This window comes from Penicillium pulvis, assembly GCF_028828015.1.
Source record: "Penicillium pulvis strain IBT 33274 chromosome Unknown scaffold_8_segment0_segment0, whole genome shotgun sequence".
NCBI classification, from domain to species: Eukaryota; Fungi; Ascomycota; class Eurotiomycetes; order Eurotiales; family Aspergillaceae; genus Penicillium; species Penicillium pulvis.
This window is the reverse complement of record NW_026643080.1, coordinates 5,617,443-5,638,509: the sequence shown is the minus strand read 5'-3', so window position 1 is coordinate 5,638,509 and position 21,067 is coordinate 5,617,443. Positions and strand designations below refer to the sequence as shown.

Below are 21,067 nucleotides of genomic sequence, written 5' to 3'. Positions count from 1 at the left end.
CGTGACAGGTACTCCTCAACCCGTGCGGCCCCCCCTCTTACATGTGTATCAAGCCGGCAACAACCACTCTGTTTCTACAGTGAGGTTTTCCAATCTGCAGGTTCAGTGTTCGACTAAACAATGACAGGGGCTGTACAATGACCTTGAATCTCTCACCTGAACCTCACACGGGCTATTTTGCAAACACCTAGCTAGCCCGGATCCCGGATCTTCTTGCACCGGGTCGCAGCTATAGCTCCGCCCTCGACATCATCGAAATTGCGTACCTTCCAGACAGCTGGTCCATCCGACCTGCCAGCTGCCCAACATGATACAATGGTCATCATTTATGCAAAAGGCTCAATCACTGATTGATCCGGCCAACTTCAATATCCCATCCCTCTCCTCATCCGACGACAACCCCTCGAAGGCCTCTCTTTTCCGCCAACAGTTCCGCCTTCCTGACTCCCAAAACCCCCTGCAAGAAATCACCGCCGAGCTCATCCTCCCCCTCCCAAGTTCATCGTCCGGGTCTGGAGAAACATCGCGTCGGGCTGAAAAGGCGGGTAATCGATACACGGGCCGGTTACATGTCAGTGAGCGGTTCATTTGCTTCTCTACACAACCAACAAGTTTCTTGCCATCATCTACACTGAGTGCATCCACTAGCTGGACTGGTCAGACGCACGGAACAGGACCTTCTGGCAATGGCTTCACTATACCCCTTTCATGCATTCGTCGGGTCGAACGATTGCACAGCGAGACAAATATCTTCACCCTAGCATTGACGACATGGAACGGTTTGTTGAATAAGAAGAAGGAGGAGAATGCTGGGAATCAACGCCTCATTCTGCAACTCGTCGGCAGCCGGCAGGCCAGCGAGCGCTTTTGCGACTGCTTGAAGAAGGGGTTACGGGAGGGCATAAAAGAGGTTGACAGTCTACGAGCAGTTGTGACAGATTGCTATTCGGAATACTTGCTATCAGGAGCCAAGCAAGCTGCGAAAGAAGGCAATGATCCCGATGCTCGACCGCCTCCCGATGCCGGATTAGGTATGCTTTTCCGCTATCCTGGCGATGCGCGCAAGCTTCGAGACCGTAGCAAGATGAGACTTTGGGTCGAATATTTCCGAGGTATTTTTAGATTTGCCCACTCGCATGGGAACTTATTGACCTCGATTTAGAAAATGGGCGCAATGTGACACTTGTTCGTCAACCAACATTTCACAAGCTGATTCGCGTCGGTTTGCCTAATCGCTTACGTGGAGAGATCTGGGAACTTTCGTCTGGCTCTCTCTTTCTGCGAGTTCGGTCGCCGAAACTCTATCAAGAGACATTGGACAAGTTCGAAGGCCAAGACTCACTTGCGATTGATGAAATCGAGAAGGACTTGAACCGAAGCTTACCGGAGTATCCGGGCTACCAGAGTGAGGAGGGCATCGGTCGTCTACGCCGAGTCCTCACGGCCTATAGTTGGACCAACGCGGAGATTGGCTACTGCCAGGCTATGAATATTGTCGTTGCCGCATTGTTAATGTTTGTTTCCAAGCCCTCACTATACTTATCATCGTTAACGTGAAACAGCTACATGTCTGAGCAGCAGGCCTTTTTCCTGCTTTCCGTGCTTTGCGATCGGCTTCTGCCCGGATATTACTCTACCACCATGTACGGCACCCTCCTCGACCAAAAGGTGTTCGAGTCCCTGGTAGAGAAGACTATGCCTGTTCTCTGGGAGCACCTGGCCAAATTCGATGTACAGCTCTCCGTTGTCTCGTTGCCATGGTTCCTTTCTCTTTATATCAACTCAATGCCTCTCGTCTTTGCATTCCGCGTCTTGGACGTTTTCTTCCTAGAGGGTCCCAAGGTCTTGTTCCAAGTGGGTCTCGCAATCTTGCGGATCAATGGTGAGGAACTCCTCGAAATTCAGGACGATGGATCATTCATCTCTGTGCTTAAGTCGTATTTTTCGCGCCTGGACGAGTCTGCACACCCCAAGTCGGAGAACCCTAAGCTTCGAGCCATCACCCGATTCCAGGAATTGATGGTTGTCGCTTTCAAAGAGTTTTCTGGCATCACACACAGCACGATCACAGAACAGCGTGATAAACACAAGGATGCTGTGTTGGAGAACATCGAAAATTTCGCCAAGCGCACTTCTATCCGCAATCTTGGACCTGAGAGCAAGCGCCTTAGTGTAGATGATCTTGGTACCATTTATGATCGGTTCTACGAGACCTTATATCACTGGCAACAACACCAAAAGGTATTGGAAGAGGAGCGGAAACGACAAGAAAAGAAGAAGTCTGAACGTTTCTCTATTCTTGGTCCCCCTGCAGATAGGGAGATGGGTCGAGTTGGTCTCGGACCTAGCCCTACTCATATGGACTATGATGCATTCCGCGAATTCTTGGCGGCGACCTCGAAATGGGCCGTTTCTGACACACCAGCTTCCGCTCGAAAGGATTCTTCCAATAGCCTTGGCAGTTTCAAGGGTAATAAGTCTCTACTCTGGGCTAATCGACGCCAGCCAGCCGATCATGAATTCATGCAACGTCTATACCGCAAATGGTCCACTGACCCAGAGGAAGGACTGAGCCTCCAAAATGTCGTGAACGGCTTGGCACGCCTCAAGGGATCGCCGGACATCATGAATAATATTAATTACTTCTTCAATCTTTATGATGATGGTGACAACGGCCAGGTCGATCGTGAGGGGATTCTTAAGATCTCTGAAGCTTTGCTGTTTCTGTCACGCCGTGGTTTCGAGGGTACAATCACTGCCACTCAATCTCTGGAGGATCTGAACAATCCCCATGATCGCGAGAACAGTCTCACAACAGATGAAAAATTCCTTGGAAGCGTGAGCGCATTTATCCGCCGCTGCTTTGAATACGCCGACCCTAGCCATCCCGAAAACCAAAAGGCTGCCCAAGGCGATGCCACCACCGAGGTCACGGAGGGGCTCGATTCCTTCACTATTGGTGACGACGAGGAGGAAGATCTGATTGATATCGACGGAGACACCAGTGCCACAACGCCAGCTAAGACTAACACTCAGTCAGACAGCAGTGAACAGAATCGGCCCAGATCCGAATCTGCAAACCCTGCCTTAGACCCTAACAACCCTCTTCACATCACCCTCCCAACCTTCCGCATGGTCGTTCTCGCCGACGAACTCCTAGAACAGTTCTTTGAATCCTACTTCCCTCAGTCCTTCCATCTTTCCGACCACCCTCACCCTGCTGCCCTTGCCGCATCATCATCGCTTTCGTCCAACCTCACAACATTCTCCAACATCGGCAGCGCCCGTCCCTCCCCGATCACCGCCAACTCTGGCGCTTCAGTAGCTGGTGCATCAGGAGGCATCGTGCCCCCAGGCAAAGGTCTTCGCGGTGTCCTCGACAACATCGTCACTGACGGTATCCGTATGGCGGCCGAAGTCAAGAAGAGAATGGACGATGCGCAGCGCGATCTCGAGCGCAGTGCACTCGGCCGTGATGAAGAGGACGACGAAGAGGACGATGAAGAGTACACACACCGTGGTGCATCCGCTGCCGTCATGGCTGGTGGTATCTCCAGCTGGGGTGCCGGTGCGTACGGTGGAGACACCGAGCGCCGTGGAGTCCGCGAGGCAGATCGTGATCTCCTGGAGGGAGCTGAAGTTGAAGCATCCTCCCTCCTTGACGGGAAGCCCGAGGCCGAATTGGAGACTAGTAAGACTAGCCATACTGCTGCGCCCACAGCGACCCTGGATCATGACCCTAAGGTCGTTAGCAAGATTGTTGAGTTTGAATCATGATGATATCCCGTCTATTCTCTCTTTTTGTATTGCTGGGTACGAGGTCTTGTCTCATTGTATTCTCTTTGCCTTGTTTATTTGGTTCCTCAGCTATCCCATGTGCAATTATACACCCCCCGTTAGATATATTCTCCTGCTGATGAATGTAGATAGCCGTCTATATCTACTAAATCTATAAGATCTTTTACGATCTAGTCAAACATCGGATGTACATTCATCCCTGGAACAGGAAGTTATAGTAATTAGACACTAAATCTAGCAAGTTTGCAGAGAAAATTCCGTGAGGCTAATCTTATGGACCAAGCCGAACATTGTGAGATGGTTCAACTTAAACTAACATCATCAAGAGTCGTGAGATGCCACACTAGTATTTCTATGTACAATCATGTCATCAAAATAGCGCTCGGGAGACAAGTTGTGATAAAACAGACATGATGAATGTAACATGAATGGCTCATGGATGCCTACCCATCCAGAAGACAAAAAAAAGGAATAAAGGTTGAAAAAGGGTATAAATTAACAAAATCAAACACAAGATGGAAGTGTCCCTGAAAGACAAGAGAATATGAAAGGGGGAGAAGAAATGCAAAAAAGCCTGGATTCGAGCGGGCCATGCAAGAAGGTAAGCATTATTCGGACTTGAGAAAATAACATCATCAGGAAAGCGATCAATCCTTTTGTCCTTCATTTTCCACCAGCTCCAAGACGATTTGGCTGCGTTCATAATCAGGGTGCTGCATGCAGATCTTGACAGTGTGCTGGTTTATCGAAATGCCATTGGCACCATTGAAGCTGCTTTGAGCACTAATGCCACTTGCATTAGCCTGGCCGAAGGAACCGGGCAACTTGCTGCCATCGTCAAGACAAACAACATTGTGGCCGGGGATGACCTGTCTTAGGCGACCATTCATTGCATTGCGAACCTCAACAAAGTCGTCATTGAAAAGGATCAGGAACTTCCCGTGCAGACAGGCGGTGTGGGCACTGCCCACAAACTCCATGACCACACTCCGCGAGACGTCACCATGTTTGTTGACGTATACAGCACATTCCTGATATGCAACAAGGAACTCACTATCACTGAGCCGGTACATGCCGAGTGGGCGGAGATCTTTGATGCGGTGGGCAATGCCGTGCAGCGTATCAACGGCGTCAGGTGTAGTTTCAGAGCGGAAATCAGGGACGGACCAGGACTGCTTTTTGTCCAGGGTAAGGACTTCAATGCCACGCTGGGTTGAAATGGCGAGAGAGGAATGGAACATGTTGATGCCGTAGCTTTCGGCGGGAATATAGAATTCGTCGTATTCACGGAAAAACTCGGTTTGTGAGCGCCGCGATTGGAACAATCGACTCTTGCTGGATGATGACTTCTGAATGACGGGCTCAAGGACCTTGAAGGTAGATGAGAGACCGTCACGCTTTTTGTAAAGGACCAAGTATCGGTCCTTCATGCGTCCTGCCGCGAAGAATCCTACTTCGCGGTTGCCGGACAATTTTTGTGGAGCCCGCCGAGCGGAATCTTGCGACTGAGTTATATTTCCATTTGCAGGGCAAACCACGTCAAGATGATAGGCGATAAGAGAGCGATCGGCAATAAGAAGGAACAAGTTGAACTCTTCAAACACAGCGATTTGCGTAACACGCATAATGGGAATTGCCTAAATGAACTTTTGTTAATAATGAAATGGTAAACGGAGTCTCAATGTAAGTTCTTACCCGATACCAACCACGAGGGTTGCTGACATCAGACATATAAACTCCATAGTCGGTTCCAATTGCGCACATCATCCGACCAGGAGGTTGCTGAAAGACCGTAGCACAGTTAACCGACGTTCTGCAGATTGGAGTAGGCCGAGGCCCAGAATCCTTATATTGCTTCTCGACTCCCTTGATTGCTCGGTGGAGAGGTGTTCCCTTGATGGTAACACCCTTCGAGCCAACAGTCTGATCACTATAGGCAAATGCAGTGTCCGCAAGAACGCGCAGTCGGAATGGCTCGGCATTTTGCGAGAACAAAGCTGCGGCATGCTTTGTCTTCGCCTCAATAATTTTCCGGCACCATTCAGCACGGCTTTGGGCGGAGAAAGCATACAAAATATAAGTGCCGTTCTTTCCAAGATGCTTGATCTTGAATGGGTAAAGAATCTTATCATCTTTGGAGTCAAGGCTTGCCGTAGCTCCATTCATGGCAGCTCCTGGGCCGCCATGGTTAATACCAGCTTGGGCAGGAGCAACATTTGCAACACCTCGCATGGATGATTTGACCACAGGATCATCATTGGTACTCTCCAGCGCCAGCAGATCCATCGGGATGGGAAGCTTAGACACGTCATACCGTTCGTACTTAATTGTTCGAGACGGGTCTCGTGTGGTAAAAGATTTCGCAAGAACGAGATAATGGTCGAAGAGAATGGCATGGGTGTCCACAAGGAACCGGGTCCGGGTTCCAGGGCGTTGGAGATCGCCGCGGAAAACAATTTCCCGACCCAGGTGCTCGAGGTTGAGTTCAACTTCCTTCTTCATCTCTGGTCGCAATTGCAGCTTGGCTGCAAGTTCAATCAAGTCGGCCTTCTTGTTCATCTCGCCAACTTTATTGTCACACTCCAAGGCCACAATCTTGATTTCCTCGATGGCTTGTGCGACATTGAACTTTTCTTCGGAATCCTTGACCATATTCTTGTGCACAGTGGCAAGTAAAAGTGTATATCGCTGAATTCGCGTGATCGGGGCCTTGAGGAAAGTATCCCAGCTAAGACGATTGGATTGCTTGTGTTCGCGAACCTGGTTGAGAAACTGCTTGAAATGGACGTTCCGTTCAGCTTCCTTGCGCACGTAGAAGTTTGCAGTCGGGAACGTGGCAGCGTAATCAATATAAACGGTCTTGGCTTTCCGAATCCATTCACGGAAAATATCGCTGAATCCAACGATGAATGGACCCTGTTCCTTTTGACGATACTTGAGCTGCGCCAGCAAGAAATCTTCGTTGACCTTCTTGACTGCGTCGACCTTACCGAACACATCAGACAAGAACTTGGATAAGCGTTTGGGAGGGATGATAGGAGGATTCATCTTGGCTAGTTGGTCACGGTAGAGCTCCCGTAAAACATCCAACTGGCCAATGTAGGCATCTTCGGTGGTGACAATCTCGTGCAAGTTGTTTTGGCGGTCAATCTCCTTTTTGGGGTATGACTCCCAGGTTTCCTTGGGAACCTTGTAGAAAGTCACCCAATCCTCAATTTTCTTTTGCGGTGCCATCATCTGCGCTTTCAAGTTGACTTTTTCAAAGTCCTCATGCAGTGGTGAGAATAGCACCTTCCAAAGGAATCGGTATCTTGGATGTGCACTTCTTGCTCGTGAAGCTTGGGCGAGTAACAGCCAGTGCCAGTGATCTGGAACAGCACACCAGACAGAGTTCCCCTGCTGAACTTGACCCATTCTTCTTCTTTCACTAAGGCTCCTTGCCCAAGCATGCTGCTAACTACACGAGCAGCGAGAGTTTCGGCATCTGCCATATTCATGGTTGGCACCTTGTGCGTAAACAATGCCACAATGGCATCAACAATAGCCTGCTCTCGAAGATCGCTCTCATCCTCACTCAAGTCCCGAACCCAGGAAAGAATGGAACTAAGAGCCCAGGGTTCAGTGCATTTCTTGAACTGTTCAGATGACAGTTTCGCAGGAGTGAACTTCTTGCGACGACCAACAGGGATATCTGGCAGATCAAGAGCCATAGAAGCAGCCGCCGCAGCTGGATCAACCTCGGGGAGGTCTTTGTTCTGGAGCTGCCAGAGAAAGTCCTGCTGCTGCTTGTACTTTTCTCGGTCCGCATCGGTCTTCGATCTGATAGGAGCATCAGTACGGGGCCCAATCGGGGTCGACAAAGATGACGACCGCGGGACTTGAGATGGACTGAGCAAGGTCTCTCCATACGAGTCCGCAGACGCCGGTACGGGGGGGTTTCTATACTGCGTGTGGATCTCATCCTGCTCTGGTGGCCGATACGTGCCAGCGGGCATTAGATGCGAGTGAAGTGCGACGTTTCCAGCTGGCTCGACAGGAGCAGGCGGTAATGGGCGCATGCCTGGGTGGAAGAACAGGTCTTCGTGTGCTGCGCGATGCGGACTTTCTTCACTAGACTGGCCCTCTTCTTGCTCGTAGCCTTCTCCTTCCTCGCCATAATCCCAACTCATTCGACGTCCATATTCTCCTGGGGTAGCAAGCCCACCTGTTCCTCCCGCGTCGACACGGGCATTAGGGGGAAGATGATGCATTCGAGCAGCATATTGATAAGCAATCTGCGGGTGTTCGTATTCTTCGTAATCACCTCGTTCGACGAAATCCCCTCGTTCATCTGTAGACATGTCAGAGCTCCTGAAAGAGTCCGACCGGCCTGTCAGACCACCACCACTGGCAGGGTCCAGATACTCTTCGGGGCTGTATAGGTTTTCATCACCGTAATGAATGTTTCCTTGATACCCCCCCTCATAAGCCCCCAAGTCATGGCCGACGAATGGGTTTTCTGGTGCCTCGGCATGAGGAGAAGGATCTCTATTGGATGTATAGGACTCGCGCGAGTGAAAGCTCCTAATGGAAGCATCCGTTACGCGCCGATTCCGTCCCTCCAGACGCACTCGCTGGTGCTCTTCCCGAGCCCTCTCTTGTTCCTCTGCCTCCTGCATCATAGCTAAGCCAGCCTCGGCCTCTGGGTCAAAATCCTCGTCGCAATTAGTGTGGCTCTGCAGCTTATCTGGCGATAAGCGCATGTCGGAGAAGCTTGTCATCGCATTGTCAATTTCCTTTAACATGTCATCGCTGGTGCAAGTATCCGGTTCGGTGTCAACTGGCGGTCCCGGGAGAGGTCTAGCTTGCGGATGTCTCGTCAAAGTATCCGTTCGTCGCGGAGGTGGTTGTGGGAGAGAGCGGCCAGCATGGGACAAACTAGGTTGCTTGCTGTAAATTCCGTTGGTCTGTGGTTGATGCATTGGAGGCGCGGGGGGTTGATCATCGAAGTGGCTGTTCATTGGCGGAAGGGAGGGGTATGGAGAATCGGTTCCGAAGCCATGGGATGCGGGCAGGTAGGTCTGGGGTAGATAACTGCCGGCTGGAGAGTTCGACGTCGCGTATGATGTTGGTATCGGTGATGTGACTGGCTGATAGGCAGGAGAGGCGGCCGTCGTAGACTGCTGGCTTGATGCGCCAGGTGATGACCCGTACGGAGACCGACCTCCATAAGGATGATCTGGAGCACGAGGCGGAGGTATTGGAGGTATCTGGGAAGGAAATCCGTATGATTGTGGGGTCGGAGGAGCTTGTCCATACGGCGAGGCCTCACTCGGCCGGCGCGCAATTGTTGGAGAGGCCAGGCTAGCAACTGCGGCCGGTTGATAGGCCGCTGGGTTGTATGGTTGATGGCTAGGGACAGGGCTGGTGGAGTAGGCATTGTTGGAAGCGTAGGATGAGGGATTATAGCTGAGGTTCGGTTGTGTTTGGGATTGCGGTAGGGCATATTGTTGCGGATTATAGGCAGGTTGATTCACGGATTGGTATTGGTACGACATGGCGGCGGACTGCGATGCTGCGCGGGTGGGCGACATACGCGACATATCAGAGGATGGTTGCGAAAACCCAGCGTATCCAGTGTTCACGCCATCTTCATAGACCCCGTATGCTGAATTGTAGCTCCCTTGTCCACCGCCGCCCACCTGTGCACTGCCCACAGAGTATTGGGCGTTAGCATCGGTCGCTCTTGTATTGTGTGTCCGAGCGGCATTGAAGAGATGCGAATCGTCGCCGCTGTTGAAGCTGGGCATTCGCCTAGGTTGTTGCTGGCTCTGTGTGGGATTGCGTTGGGGTGCATAGCTTTCATAGCGACCTGACGATGGTCGTGAGACTGGGGGGTTGCTGGGCTGGCCGTAATAAGCCTGTCCGTTGGGATGCGCCATCGTTCCAGTGGTGTAAAGGATCGCAAAGATTGTATTAAAAAACACTCGCGATCACTCCGCCTCTTACTTCCCTTCTCTCCCAGATGAGCGAACGAATAGGAATGCCTAAGTCAGGATGTCAACGGAGACACGGAAGCGAAGGAGCTGCCGGGAGATCTCTCGTCCAAATGAGGGGAGGGCCAGTGAGAGTCTGCCAAGCAGCTCACCCTAGGCATTCCCCAGAGAGTGAAACGGTGGGGAATGGGAGTTGTAAAAGGAGGCGAGATCAAAGAATAGCAATTTGAAGAGTAAAAAGGCAAGGAAATAAGATCACAACGAGGATTCCATCGCGTGGTTGAGCCCAAGTGGAGCGGAACCGGGGATTTGGGTTATGGTCCCTCCCCCACCGCCAAACCCTGTTAGCTACTACCTATTATACAGGGCTGAACATTTACATGCAAAGTAATTATACAAATTGGAATGCTCCAATGAACATTTGAAGCCATGCTTTGATTCCAAGGCTTTGACCTTGATCTCTGGGGAGACCTGTTGGGCATGATGTTTCATGATTTGAGCCTCCAAATCGCCTCATGGCGCGCCTATGAGGCGAATATCTTATTCCGCATTGTCTTATGCAACAATTTCAATTCACAACAAATGTGCGAGTTGCATGGAAAATGTTATTTTTAGCATAAGCTGGCAGTTTCCTAGAAACCAGGTGGGGGCCGATGACATGACAGTCTTCCAGTGGGCTATGTCATTTTCGCCGCTCTGTAGATTAAGTCTCGTGCTCTTCAAATCGGATTTCCATTGCTTCCCACTATCCCTAGTTAGGAATAGTATCATACACACCTGGGATGCATTAGCTGAAGGATAAACGGACCCAGGCGCTTACCTTGAGCTTTAATATCGGCCCAGATCCATGGATCTTCTTTTAGCTTTTGAGTTTAGAGTATAGCGTGGTATGTGCCATTCCCACATGCTATAGCCGTTTCATGGTGTCTTCCGAGATCTGAAGCCTAACAAATTTCCGGGGTCATTGACTGTGATATGGAGGACTACTTGTTCAACGCCCAACCTTGGATATTATTCTAACACCTGAAAATATGATCATGGAAGTATTCAAGACTTTCCTGTAGAATCTACTGCGGATTCTCGCTTAACTAATGTCAGCATACCTACGAAATAATGCTATCATCGAATCTTGACTCCAGGTCAACGAGCCTCTATTCGTAGCCCCGCGGATGTGAACGCTCAAGAACTATATCGCTGGGCGACCTCGGCAGGTCATATGACCAGAACCTTGGAATAATCCTTCGTCGACACTAGAAAAATCGGGCACGTACATACCATGCATGGGTTGAGTTACAATTACTGCGCTAGGCAAGTTAAAGTATGTCAATAGGGTGTCATAACCTCCATTGCCGGCTGTCGAAATAATAATTCTCGATGTAAATGCCTTTCAAAGTACCCATTCGGACAGTGGATGTGTTCTTTGAAAGTCCGCACGATAATTGAACACCACAAAGTTAGTTGAACATCAGTCTATTTCTATATCCGGTATGGTGCAGTAATAGTCTTTCAGAAATACCGCTGTCTCAAGGAATCAAGTACATTGCATCACCTCGCTTAATTAACGTCAATATACGAGATGACGCTTCTTTAAAAGTCATAATATAAGCAATAAAAGGTAGCTTAACGGGTATCACTCTTTGATCACCTTCACAGTCCAGCGTAGTTTGCAGAATAACGTGAGCAAGTAGGTACATAATTAGGTATGCACTCAATAATATTACTCTCTGAATCTTAAATACTGCGCTACTTTTACTGCGGTTAGTGAGGGTGTTCAACTAATTTTGTGGTGTTCAATTTAAAAATCCCAGTCGTGCAAGGGGCTTTCTATGGTTTTATGATTGATCAGCAGGCTTATATGCAGGCTACATGCAGGTCATATGCAGGATGTCCGAATATATGGAGAACGATCAGCTATAAACTCAGCTATGGGTGGCTATTGAAAGAAGCAAGTATGCATGCATAATTGTGGCATTTAGGTAACGGTTACACTGCGCCAAAAGAACTACGAGAAATCAAAAAATTTGGAGTAGGATGAGTTATATCCCATTGCCCAAGAATTCAAAGTTCGCTGTCTCCTGCTGTTCAACTGGTCGCCAGTCACATAATTCACGTATGTAGAGAGCAGAATACCAATTACTGAAGCGGTTGTTTTTTCTTTCTTTTTTTATAAATGTATTATACCTGGTTGCTTGTAGGTAAAATATATAATTAGTAAGAGGGCTTTCCACCAGATTTCAAGCCAGTTAAAGTAAAAAAAAATCAAGGCCATCATTGGTGTGAACAAACTCGGATATAACCAGCAATATACTGGCTCTTGGAGAAGAACAATATCATCAAGAGGATAATCGAGTAAACCAGGAAGTTTGAGAAAGGCCAAAGAGTCTGGTCAAGAGCCATTGAGAGAAGCAAATTGGTAATAGGCCGTTCTGTGATGAAGAATATTTAAGAAGAATGTGCAGTGGACGTCAAAGGAACCTGGCGGGAATTAAGTCATGAATCGTGATGATGGGAATCAATAGAGACCAAAGAAATGCGAGATTCAGATCAAATAGGGCATATTGAGAGCAAAAGACGGATTTGCTGAAATGCAGGAAATGGGCCCATGATTCGGCTTTCCATTAGTTACCATTGCAGGTGTGGTGGCGGGCAAGTATCAGTTTCCATGGTAGACTTGGTCGGGAGTCAGTGTAAACTCTCCCTTTGGCAGCTCGGCCTTGTTGACGCAGTCGGGTTTGATGTATCGAGCAGTCAACGCAAACCGTAGGAGATTAGATGAAATGACCGAATGCTACAATCGGTCAGTAAATAAAGAATTATCAAAACACGGAAAGGGACTCCACGAACCTCGTAACACTTCTGCAAGTCCTCGCCATGCATCACCACCAAGTCCCCATGCTGAAGATCAAGTTGGATCTGGATAGGTGACTCGCCCGTCAAACGCTGCTTGCGGAACAAGGTAGTACGACGGCGATCATACACCCCCTTTGTGATAGTCCCATTCTCAAATTGATCCTTCCACTTTTGACGCTGCTTTTCATTCGTGCAGTTGGGAAGAATGATGTCCTTTTTCAGAAGAACACCTCTCCTAGACTGGCCATTGTAGTACTGGTGCTTCATACGGATTTTCATGGTTGATGACGCTCCAAGAGATAAGGTGGCAATTGTCGGGCCAAGTGATTTCTCGCCATCATCGTGGAACTATCGAAAATTAGAATCATAAACTCCGGACCAGACTCTCATATCAGGGTAAGCTTACACCAATCTTCATCCCTTCAAAGTACCCAAGGGCAAGTAACTCGTTTGGTGGCAGGATCAATCCTCCAGCAGCTGTGACTGCTTGCTCGGTTGCCCATGTGAGTCGCCCAAGGCAACGAAGAATAGCATCTGGTGCTTCATTGAAGCCCTTTGAGGCCACCGAAACAACGTACTTGTATGGCATTCCCTACGATATAGAGTCAGCAAGACTACAGAGGATCATAAATGTCGTATTGAAAACAAACATAGTTCACAGCAAAGTGAGACGTCAGCATCCCTGTAACTGAACATGACGCGTTAGTTAAATTCATTCAAATTCGACTAGATGTGAAGCTTACCAACAGCAGTATCAAGAGGAAAGCGTTTCAGACCCAAAGGTTGTTTTTGGAGAATATTGAATAAGTCGTTGGGACCCCCTGGGCGCTCGTTGATGCCTGCATTCGCCAGGAAATGGGTCACAGAGCCAATTCCAGGAATTTCATAAGTGTGTTTATGGTAAGGGAGGTGAGAAAGGAGATCAATCCCTTGCCCTATAGCATTCTTACCCTTCCTATCACCCATTTCAATGGGCAGCCGTCCACGCGGGCCAGCGACTTCGCGAATTGAGACCGGCCTCAACTGCATTGTTTGCTCGAATGTGCACCTCTCAGATGGACCCTCCACTGGAGGATCGATGGTGCATTTCCAACCATGCCACAAAACTCTTTGAACGCATTTCTTGCACCGGGGACATACAATGCCACGCCAGGTATCGCGGGATGTTGCGTCAATGCCGTTTGATGCAGTCATCGATGCAAGAGTACTTGGTATTAGGGGCTCATGGGGCGCAATAGCAGTAGTCTGAGGATTGCAGCGGTTGTTTAACCAGCTGGAGTGGTAATTGAGGTTTGCTGGTGGGTCAAATATGCCGATTTTCCAGAAATGAGCGCAATCTTTCTGCAGACACATCCAACCTTGTTGGAACACACGAGGGCTTTCTGTATTGCAGTAGATGCAGCGACCGACTTCAGATCGGATAAGAGGACGTTGATCATATGGCAGAGGGTCGGGGGTGTTACTTGCTACCCACCAGCTTTTCTCAACGAGGGACACTTTCTCAAAGCGGACCTTTAGTCCGGCATGACCATCAATTCCCTCATACCATATATCGGTGACTCGAAAGTAGGCCAGGACATTGTAGCGATGTGGAAGCCCTACACCTATCTGGGCATTTTTGTTGCCTGGAATTGATTAGATGCCGTTGCATTTCCATTTGTAAATGCTGTAGCCTGTTGACTTACCAATAACCATTCCCACCGGCGTGCTCTTCTGCAAACTAGCCAAAAGCGCCTTTGCCGGGTATCGGTCGAGATGCTGATCTTGCATCAATCGGAGCTGGCCGTCATGGCCTTTCTGATAGCTTCCACCGCTGGTAAAGTCAGTAACAGGAGCACAGCCCCACGCTGCAGAATACTTTGTACTTACACACGGGTTATGATGATCTCATCATCTAAATAGAATCGAGATCCACAATCCGCATCAATCAAAATACCATAGCAAGTGCCATTGTTCTGATAGGTAGACCCTTGAAGAGCTCGAAACCAAGGAATGGCATCGCAGAGACTTTGGCGGGTCTGGAACTAGTTAGCAAGCATCTTGAGATGAAGAATCTGAACAAGAGCAACCTCGGCCCATGCTGGAGGGCTACTATGAAGCCTGGTATCCTCAAAAGGCTCCGGTTCAGTGTGTGTTGGGTTCAAGGCGGCATCCATAATTCCTTCGGGCGTAGTAATGTTAGTCCTCCATGGAATTCTGACAATCAAGCTTGGTTTCGCAGGCGTGCCTAAGAAAGAAAGGATTTGGTAAATTTGCTCCGAAACAAAACTGATCTCGTCTGTCTAGCATATTGAAACTCACTCTTTGCTTTTGTTGTCTGAGATCGAGTCAGAGCGTTGGTGTATGACTGCACATGGGATCCGTTCTTGGGACGAGCTGCCTTCCGACGCGTTACGACAGCGGACTTTTTCTGTGCTCTCTTTCGCATAGCCATCTATACATGTTAGTTTCAAATAATCACGATGAAATGGTATTGGTCTCACCCTAGTCTGGAGATACAAACAAAGAAGGTTTTGGGATCCAAATTGTTCGGATTAAAGGAGGAAAATGTAAGGAAATAAAGGGCCAGGTTAGAAGATTCAAGATAGTGAAAAGAGACCTGAATCGACAGTGAAAGTAAGATAGTACTATATCAGTATGGATCTAGAGCCCAAGGCAATATGCTTCATATTGTTTACATGAATAAGTCTTAGAAAAGAAGGGAATTTTCTTTTTCCTTAATATAAGAAAGTAAGAGCTAAGTGAGCTATTCATAATGAGCTCACTTCTTATACATCCCTCACTATAGACTTACTTCTAGGTAAGTCTGGATTTTACTTTCGATCTAGATACTAAATTACTTCTGATTCAGTACCGATTTAAAATATATTATTATTCATACTGTTACGGACCCACTTAGCCCGCAACGAGAGCAGGGGTTAAGAACCAACCGATTCCCAGGAAGGGGACAACACGACTCGAGGTCACGTGCGACAAGGCCGGTACTAGCCGCCTAAGCACAATTAACAATACTACGCCTAAGCGATAAGGTAAATAACGTGAATCACATGAGCACTAGTGCTTAAGGAGTGAGCACTCAGAGGTAGAATGGCCCGAAGCGGCGGAACCAGGGCAGATCCAATGCGTAGTATCAGTAGGGTACATACTGCTAATCCCCTTTCTATATGTGGCCTAGTGTGGGGGGTTATCCGAGGTCGCAGTATATCCGAGGTCGCTACCTTCGTGCGTCATAATTCCAATCACCCCTCAGACTCAATTATAGGTTCATGACGATCTCAATTGAAGCCAACTGATTGGAAATCTTTCATAACTCTAAATTTCGTAATACCGATTATACCGAAATCAATTTTGCCCTAGGGAGAGAGCAATCAGTATATAACCGAGCTTCGCCGTTTCCGATTTCCCCGCACACGCTTCCCCAGGTTTGCTCCCGTGCGTACTTAAACATCCGCTTGCTCCAAATTTTATGCTGTTCTTTGTCCATTTTACCCAACCCGTGGTGATTTGCCTAAATTGCCAAGGCCCATAATCCCCTAGCACGTTATCCATTGTCTCATCCCTGAGACCTGCCAGAGAAGGCGTCTTTTATAGTTCTGTCGCGGACTGAGAAGCAAACGGATTTGGTACAACAATGGTCTTCCTACCACACCCTAAATTTGGTCAATTGGGCACTGTTCCGGACCATATACCGATCAGCGAGTTCATGCTCAATGAGCAGCACGGGCGCGTGGCACATGAGAAATCCAACGATCCGTATACATGTGGAATCACAGGGAAGACTTATACGTCGCGACAGGTCGTTGACCGCGTGGACCAAATTGCGAAAGGTCTATCGAAGGAGTTTGGATGGGATCCCAACCAGGGCACGGAATGGGAGAAGACTTTGGCTGTCTTCAGTCTGAACACGGTACGTGAAATTTGTCAATCGGTATTTTCGTGGCGTAAAAAAAATCGCTAAACAGCTACACTTAGATTGATTCCTTGCCCCTTTTCTGGGCAACCCACCAGCTGGGTGGCCTAGTTTCACCGGCCAATGCGGCATACTCTGCTTCGGAGCTGAAGCATCAAATTTTGGATTCAAAGGCTAAGGCCTTATTTACTTGTGCGCCCCTCTTGCCAGTTGCTTTGGAAGCCGCAGCTTTGGCTGGTCTTCCACGAAGTAAGATATACCTGATTGATGTGCCGCTGGAGATATTGGCTGGAGCGAAGCCTCCGACCGACTACAAGACGGTATCGCAGATAGCCGAGGCGGGGAAGACGCTACCTGCGTTGAAGCCACTGAACTGGGGCCCAGGGGAAGGAGCTCGACGAACGGCATTTTTGTGCTATTCGAGTGGCACTTCTGGTCTTCCTGTAAGTCAAATTCTGAAACATACCCGTTGGAACTACGCTAATAATATGGTACTTACAGAAAGGAGTCATGATTTCGCATCGCAATGTTATCGCCAACGTACTGCAAGCCAAAGTGTTTGAGAGTAGCTACAGAGATGCTCGCTCGCGCGCCACCGGCATATCTCCATTCACGGAAGTCGGGCTTGGTCTGCTGCCACAAAGCCACATTTATGCTCTTGTGGTCATAAATCATGCCAGTGCCTACCGTGGTGATCAAACTATCATCCTTCCCAAATTCGAGTTGAAGTCCTACCTGGCTTCTATCCAGAACTTTAAGATCACGTCGCTTTTCCTGGTTTGTCTCTCGAACACGAAGTCCTACATACATCATCTGCTAAGAACATACAGGTCCCTCCAATTATTATCAACATGCTTCGGAGCCACGACGTGTGTTCTAAGTATGATCTGAGCTCGGTTAGGACTTTATTTACCGGCGCAGCACCTTTGGGAATGGAAACAGCCGCCGATTTTCAAAAGCTGTACCCAGATGTGATTATTCGACAAGGATATGGTAAGAAATATGCGTTGGTACACCCTTGATAATGGGCATGGCTTACAATCTTTATAGGACTGACAGAAACATGCACGGTCGTCTGCTCCACCCATCCGGATGATGTGGTGCTCGGCTCCTCGGGTTGTTTATTCCCTGGTTTCGAGGCCCGCATTGTGTCCTCCGAGGGCCATGAGATCACCAGCTACGACACCCCCGGCGAATTGGTAGTCCGATCACCTAGCGTTGTGCTCGGCTACCTGAACAACGAGAAGGCCACCAAGGAGACATTCGAGGATGGATGGATGCGGACTGGTGATGAGGCTGTTGTCCGTGTCGGTCCGAAAGGCACCGAACATGTCTTCATTGTCGATCGCATTAAGGAGTTGATTAAGGTCAAGGTTCGTACATCATAGGCTTGCTAGTGCCGTGCTTCTTTTTCTTCATCCGAACACCTCATGAAAAAATGTAGATAACTGACGCATCAATCATACAGGGCTTGCAAGTTGCACCAGCTGAACTGGAAGCTCATCTTCTCACCCACCCTGATGTCGCGGACTGCGCTGTTATTGCTATCCCAGATGACATGGCCGGAGAAGTCCCGAAGGCCATTGTGGTCAAGACACCTTCAGCTGGTCCCAATGAGGCAGTTGCTCAGTCTATCAAGAAGCATGTTGAGGATCATAAAGCTCGCCACAAATGGCTAAAGGGTGGTGTCAGATTTGTGGATGCTGTCCCCAAAAGCCCGAGCGGCAAGATCCTGCGACGACTGCTTCGCGACCAAGAGAAGGAGGCTCGGAGGAAGGCCGGCGTTAGACTGTGAGCTTAAAGCTGATACCTGGAAAGAGCGCATATATATATATATACTTGAATTTGTTTGTTTTCTATTTTATTTTCAAATGTCCTGATATATGGCACGAAATGGATAGCTGCATAGAAATACAACGTTACAACCAGTGTGTTTGCAACGTTTGTTGCTGCGGGGATGATGATTAGATTTCTAAGCGGGGGAGTTAGAAAAAAATAGTTGGATCCAGTCCTAGCTCTCGTATTCTCCCACTTTCCAAGACCAGTCAGAGCAAGATCATTCATAGTCTTCTTTGACCTCTTCTCAAGACGGATATTTTCACGTTCGCTGTTAATAATCAGTTTCACCTCATAATCTGATCTCGGAAAACCTCAAAACCAAGACCCTTCCAAATATTTACAAGACCTCTAATCTCACTCTTCACAATGTCGCACGATCCTCGCGATGAGGACGCCTATATTGGTGCCGATGAGGGCGAGGAGGTTTTCCAGAACGACGAGGACCAGCCTATGGAGTCCGACGGTGAAGAAGATGACCAGCCCATGACCTACGACGAGCAGATCACTTTCCAAAACGACTCGGCCGCACACTTCGACTCACACTCTGATTCTGTCTTCTGCGTCGCACAGCACCCAGTGCACAATAACATTGTCATCACCGGAGCTGGTGACGACACAGCCTACATCTTCGATTCTACACCCGCTCAGCGACCTCTTCTCCCCCAGAGCTACGAATCAAACCCGCAGCCGCGCGAGCGCGAGTCATTGAAGCCCCTTGGCAAACTGGATGGACACAGTGACACAGTCAATGCAGTAGCTTTCACCGAGCCCGCAGGTGAATATGTGGTGACCGCTGGTCTGGACGGCAAGCTGCGCGCCTGGCGCGATTCCACACCCGATAAGACGGGATTTGCATGGGACTTTGTCGCAGAGGTGCAAGAAGTGGAGGAGATTAATTGGATTGCTGTTTGCCCCTACCAGCAAGGCAGCGAGGAGAAGCGCAACGTTGTTGCTTTGGGTGCCAACGATGGCAGTGCCTGGGTTTTCCGCATCGATCACACCGATTCTCAACCCATCTCTATCATCCAGACATTCTTCCAGCACACCGAGTCGTGCACCGCGGGTGCATGGACACCAGATGGAAACCTTCTGGCGACTGTTTCCGAGGACGGAAGCTTCTATGTCTATGATGTGTTTGGAGCTGCTGCCGCCGCGGGTATCTCTGGATCTCCCGGTACTAACGCTGTCATTGGTTTAACTGCGGAGGATCAGCGTTTCGCAGTCGATGGTGGCTTGTACACTATTGCCATTTCTCCTGGTGGTGGTATTGCGGCTGTTGGTGGTGCTGAGGGCCATATTCGGGTTATCGGCCTTCCCCGACTTGCAGGCGCTGGCCCAGCCGCAAAGGGCAAGGGCCCAGGAGCTCAGGCAAGCAGTGCTTCCACTTCAGGTACCATCGTTGCTGCCTTGCAGGCTCAGTCGGATGGTGTTGAGACCTTATCATTCTCTCAGCCTCCGCTGACAATTCTGGCTGCGGGTTCCGTCGATGGCAGCATTGCACTCTTCGATGTCGCTCACCGGTTTGCGGTCCGTCGCCACATCAAAGAGGCTCACGAAGGCAATGCCGTTGTCAAGGTTGAATTTTTGCAAAGCCGTGGGCCTGTTGCCCGTGGACCTGGGAATGCTCCCGGCCAGGGCCGACCATGGCTGCTTACCTCTGTTGGATTAGATGGTGTTGTTCGTCGGTGGGACGCACGTGGTGGTACCACCGCGGCAGCACAAGGCCAACTTCAAGAGTGGAAGGGACACATGGCTGCGGTCGAAAACGAAGACGGTGAACAGGCTGGTGGTATTATGGGCTTCGTTCAAGGATTTGATGGCAAGCGGATTGTCACTGCAGGCGATGACGGCATCTCGCTGGTCTTCGAGGAACAGTAGGTCCGTCTGTCAAGTAGATAGAGTTGGATCACCCATGATCGATGCGATTTATGATATCATGTTACAACACATAGAGCAGGGAAACTATGATTCCCCACCCCCCAAAAATAAATTCCCATGTCCGTTCTCAGTTTTGAAGACATCCGAGATTATGTATGGGTAGAAATGGGGACCCATTGGTGTGAACCAATAAAAAGACAGCTTTAGTAATTGAACATAAACTATATACATCTGACAATTCAACCCAAAAGCGCCATCTGCAGGCTAATTCTCCTTGGGAAAGCCTGCATCTCCAATCAAAAACAACAATCGCTTCTCGAAGTGCTCAGACCACAACGACTGTGTTGAAACTCCCGATTTTATGTCTTTCGCTGAACCGAGACGAGACAGGTGCCTCTCGCCTGCTGGGGTATCCGTCCTGTTCCACTCGAATGCTCTTTGGGCGAGTAAAAAACAATTCAATCCTACTCGTTCGCCCTCTAGTGGTGGCCCTCGCCATGGTGTGCGTCACCGTGGTGGTCATCCTTCAGGAAGAAGTGCTCATATGCGCAGTAGGCAGTGAAGGCAACGGTAGCGATTCCAAGACCAGGGAAAAGACCCTTGAAGCGGTTCCAGCGGGTAAAAGGACCAGTGTAGCGCCAAGTCTCACTGGGCAATGTTAGTAAAAGGAGCGCAATGCCTTCGGAGGATCCAGGATGATCGAAACGTACTTGCGCGCCCAGGGATCCCGCTTGGCGAAGACAGAGGAGGGAGAGGCCGCAGCCTTGAACTGCTTGATGTCGAATCCGGTGGGGTTTCGGGAAGACATTGTGATTAA

General features: G+C 49.2%; 6 protein-coding genes across 6 annotated transcripts; 3 read left to right on the top strand and 3 right to left on the bottom strand.

Moving 5' to 3' along the window:
• Positions 1 to 307: 307 nt before the first annotated feature.
• On the top strand, positions 308 to 3,777 carry N7503_011539 (GTPase-activating protein; the record flags this gene model as incomplete). Its single annotated transcript, XM_057071085.1, has 3 exons — positions 308 to 1,112; positions 1,163 to 1,514; positions 1,563 to 3,777. The coding sequence occupies 3 exons, from the start codon at positions 308 to 310 to the stop codon at positions 3,775 to 3,777; spliced, it is 3,372 nt and encodes a 1,123-aa protein (XP_056917696.1).
• A 668-nt stretch (positions 3,778 to 4,445) lies between these two features.
• On the bottom strand, positions 4,446 to 9,719 carry N7503_011538 (putative Rho guanyl nucleotide exchange factor; the record flags this gene model as incomplete). Its single annotated transcript, XM_057071084.1, has 3 exons — positions 4,446 to 5,435; positions 5,494 to 7,194; positions 7,257 to 9,719. The coding sequence occupies 3 exons, from the start codon at positions 9,717 to 9,719 to the stop codon at positions 4,446 to 4,448; spliced, it is 5,154 nt and encodes a 1,717-aa protein (XP_056917695.1).
• A 2,707-nt stretch (positions 9,720 to 12,426) lies between these two features.
• N7503_011537 (uncharacterized protein) lies at positions 12,427 to 15,051 on the bottom strand (the record flags this gene model as incomplete). The annotated part of the gene is made up of 9 exons (XM_057071083.1): positions 12,427 to 12,561; positions 12,618 to 12,971; positions 13,030 to 13,215; positions 13,274 to 13,311; positions 13,367 to 14,248; positions 14,309 to 14,436; positions 14,493 to 14,641; positions 14,693 to 14,784; positions 14,925 to 15,051. The coding sequence occupies 9 exons, from the start codon at positions 15,049 to 15,051 to the stop codon at positions 12,427 to 12,429; spliced, it is 2,091 nt and encodes a 696-aa protein (XP_056917694.1).
• A 1,203-nt stretch (positions 15,052 to 16,254) lies between these two features.
• N7503_011536 (acyl--CoA ligase) lies at positions 16,255 to 18,328 on the top strand (the record flags this gene model as incomplete). The annotated part of the gene is made up of 6 exons (XM_057071082.1): positions 16,255 to 16,530; positions 16,596 to 16,976; positions 17,035 to 17,310; positions 17,364 to 17,526; positions 17,584 to 17,906; positions 18,002 to 18,328. The coding sequence occupies 6 exons, from the start codon at positions 16,255 to 16,257 to the stop codon at positions 18,326 to 18,328; spliced, it is 1,746 nt and encodes a 581-aa protein (XP_056917693.1).
• A 410-nt stretch (positions 18,329 to 18,738) lies between these two features.
• N7503_011535 (WD40 repeat domain-containing protein) lies at positions 18,739 to 20,250 on the top strand (the record flags this gene model as incomplete). Its single annotated transcript, XM_057071081.1, has 1 exon — positions 18,739 to 20,250. One exon carries the CDS (start codon positions 18,739 to 18,741, stop codon positions 20,248 to 20,250), a length of 1,512 nt encoding a protein of 503 aa, XP_056917692.1.
• A 479-nt stretch (positions 20,251 to 20,729) lies between these two features.
• On the bottom strand, positions 20,730 to 21,058 carry N7503_011534 (NADH dehydrogenase [ubiquinone] 1 beta subcomplex subunit 3; the record flags this gene model as incomplete). Its single annotated transcript, XM_057071080.1, has 2 exons — positions 20,730 to 20,898; positions 20,961 to 21,058. The coding sequence occupies 2 exons, from the start codon at positions 21,056 to 21,058 to the stop codon at positions 20,730 to 20,732; spliced, it is 267 nt and encodes an 88-aa protein (XP_056917691.1).
• Between the last annotated feature and the right edge of the window lie 9 nt (positions 21,059 to 21,067).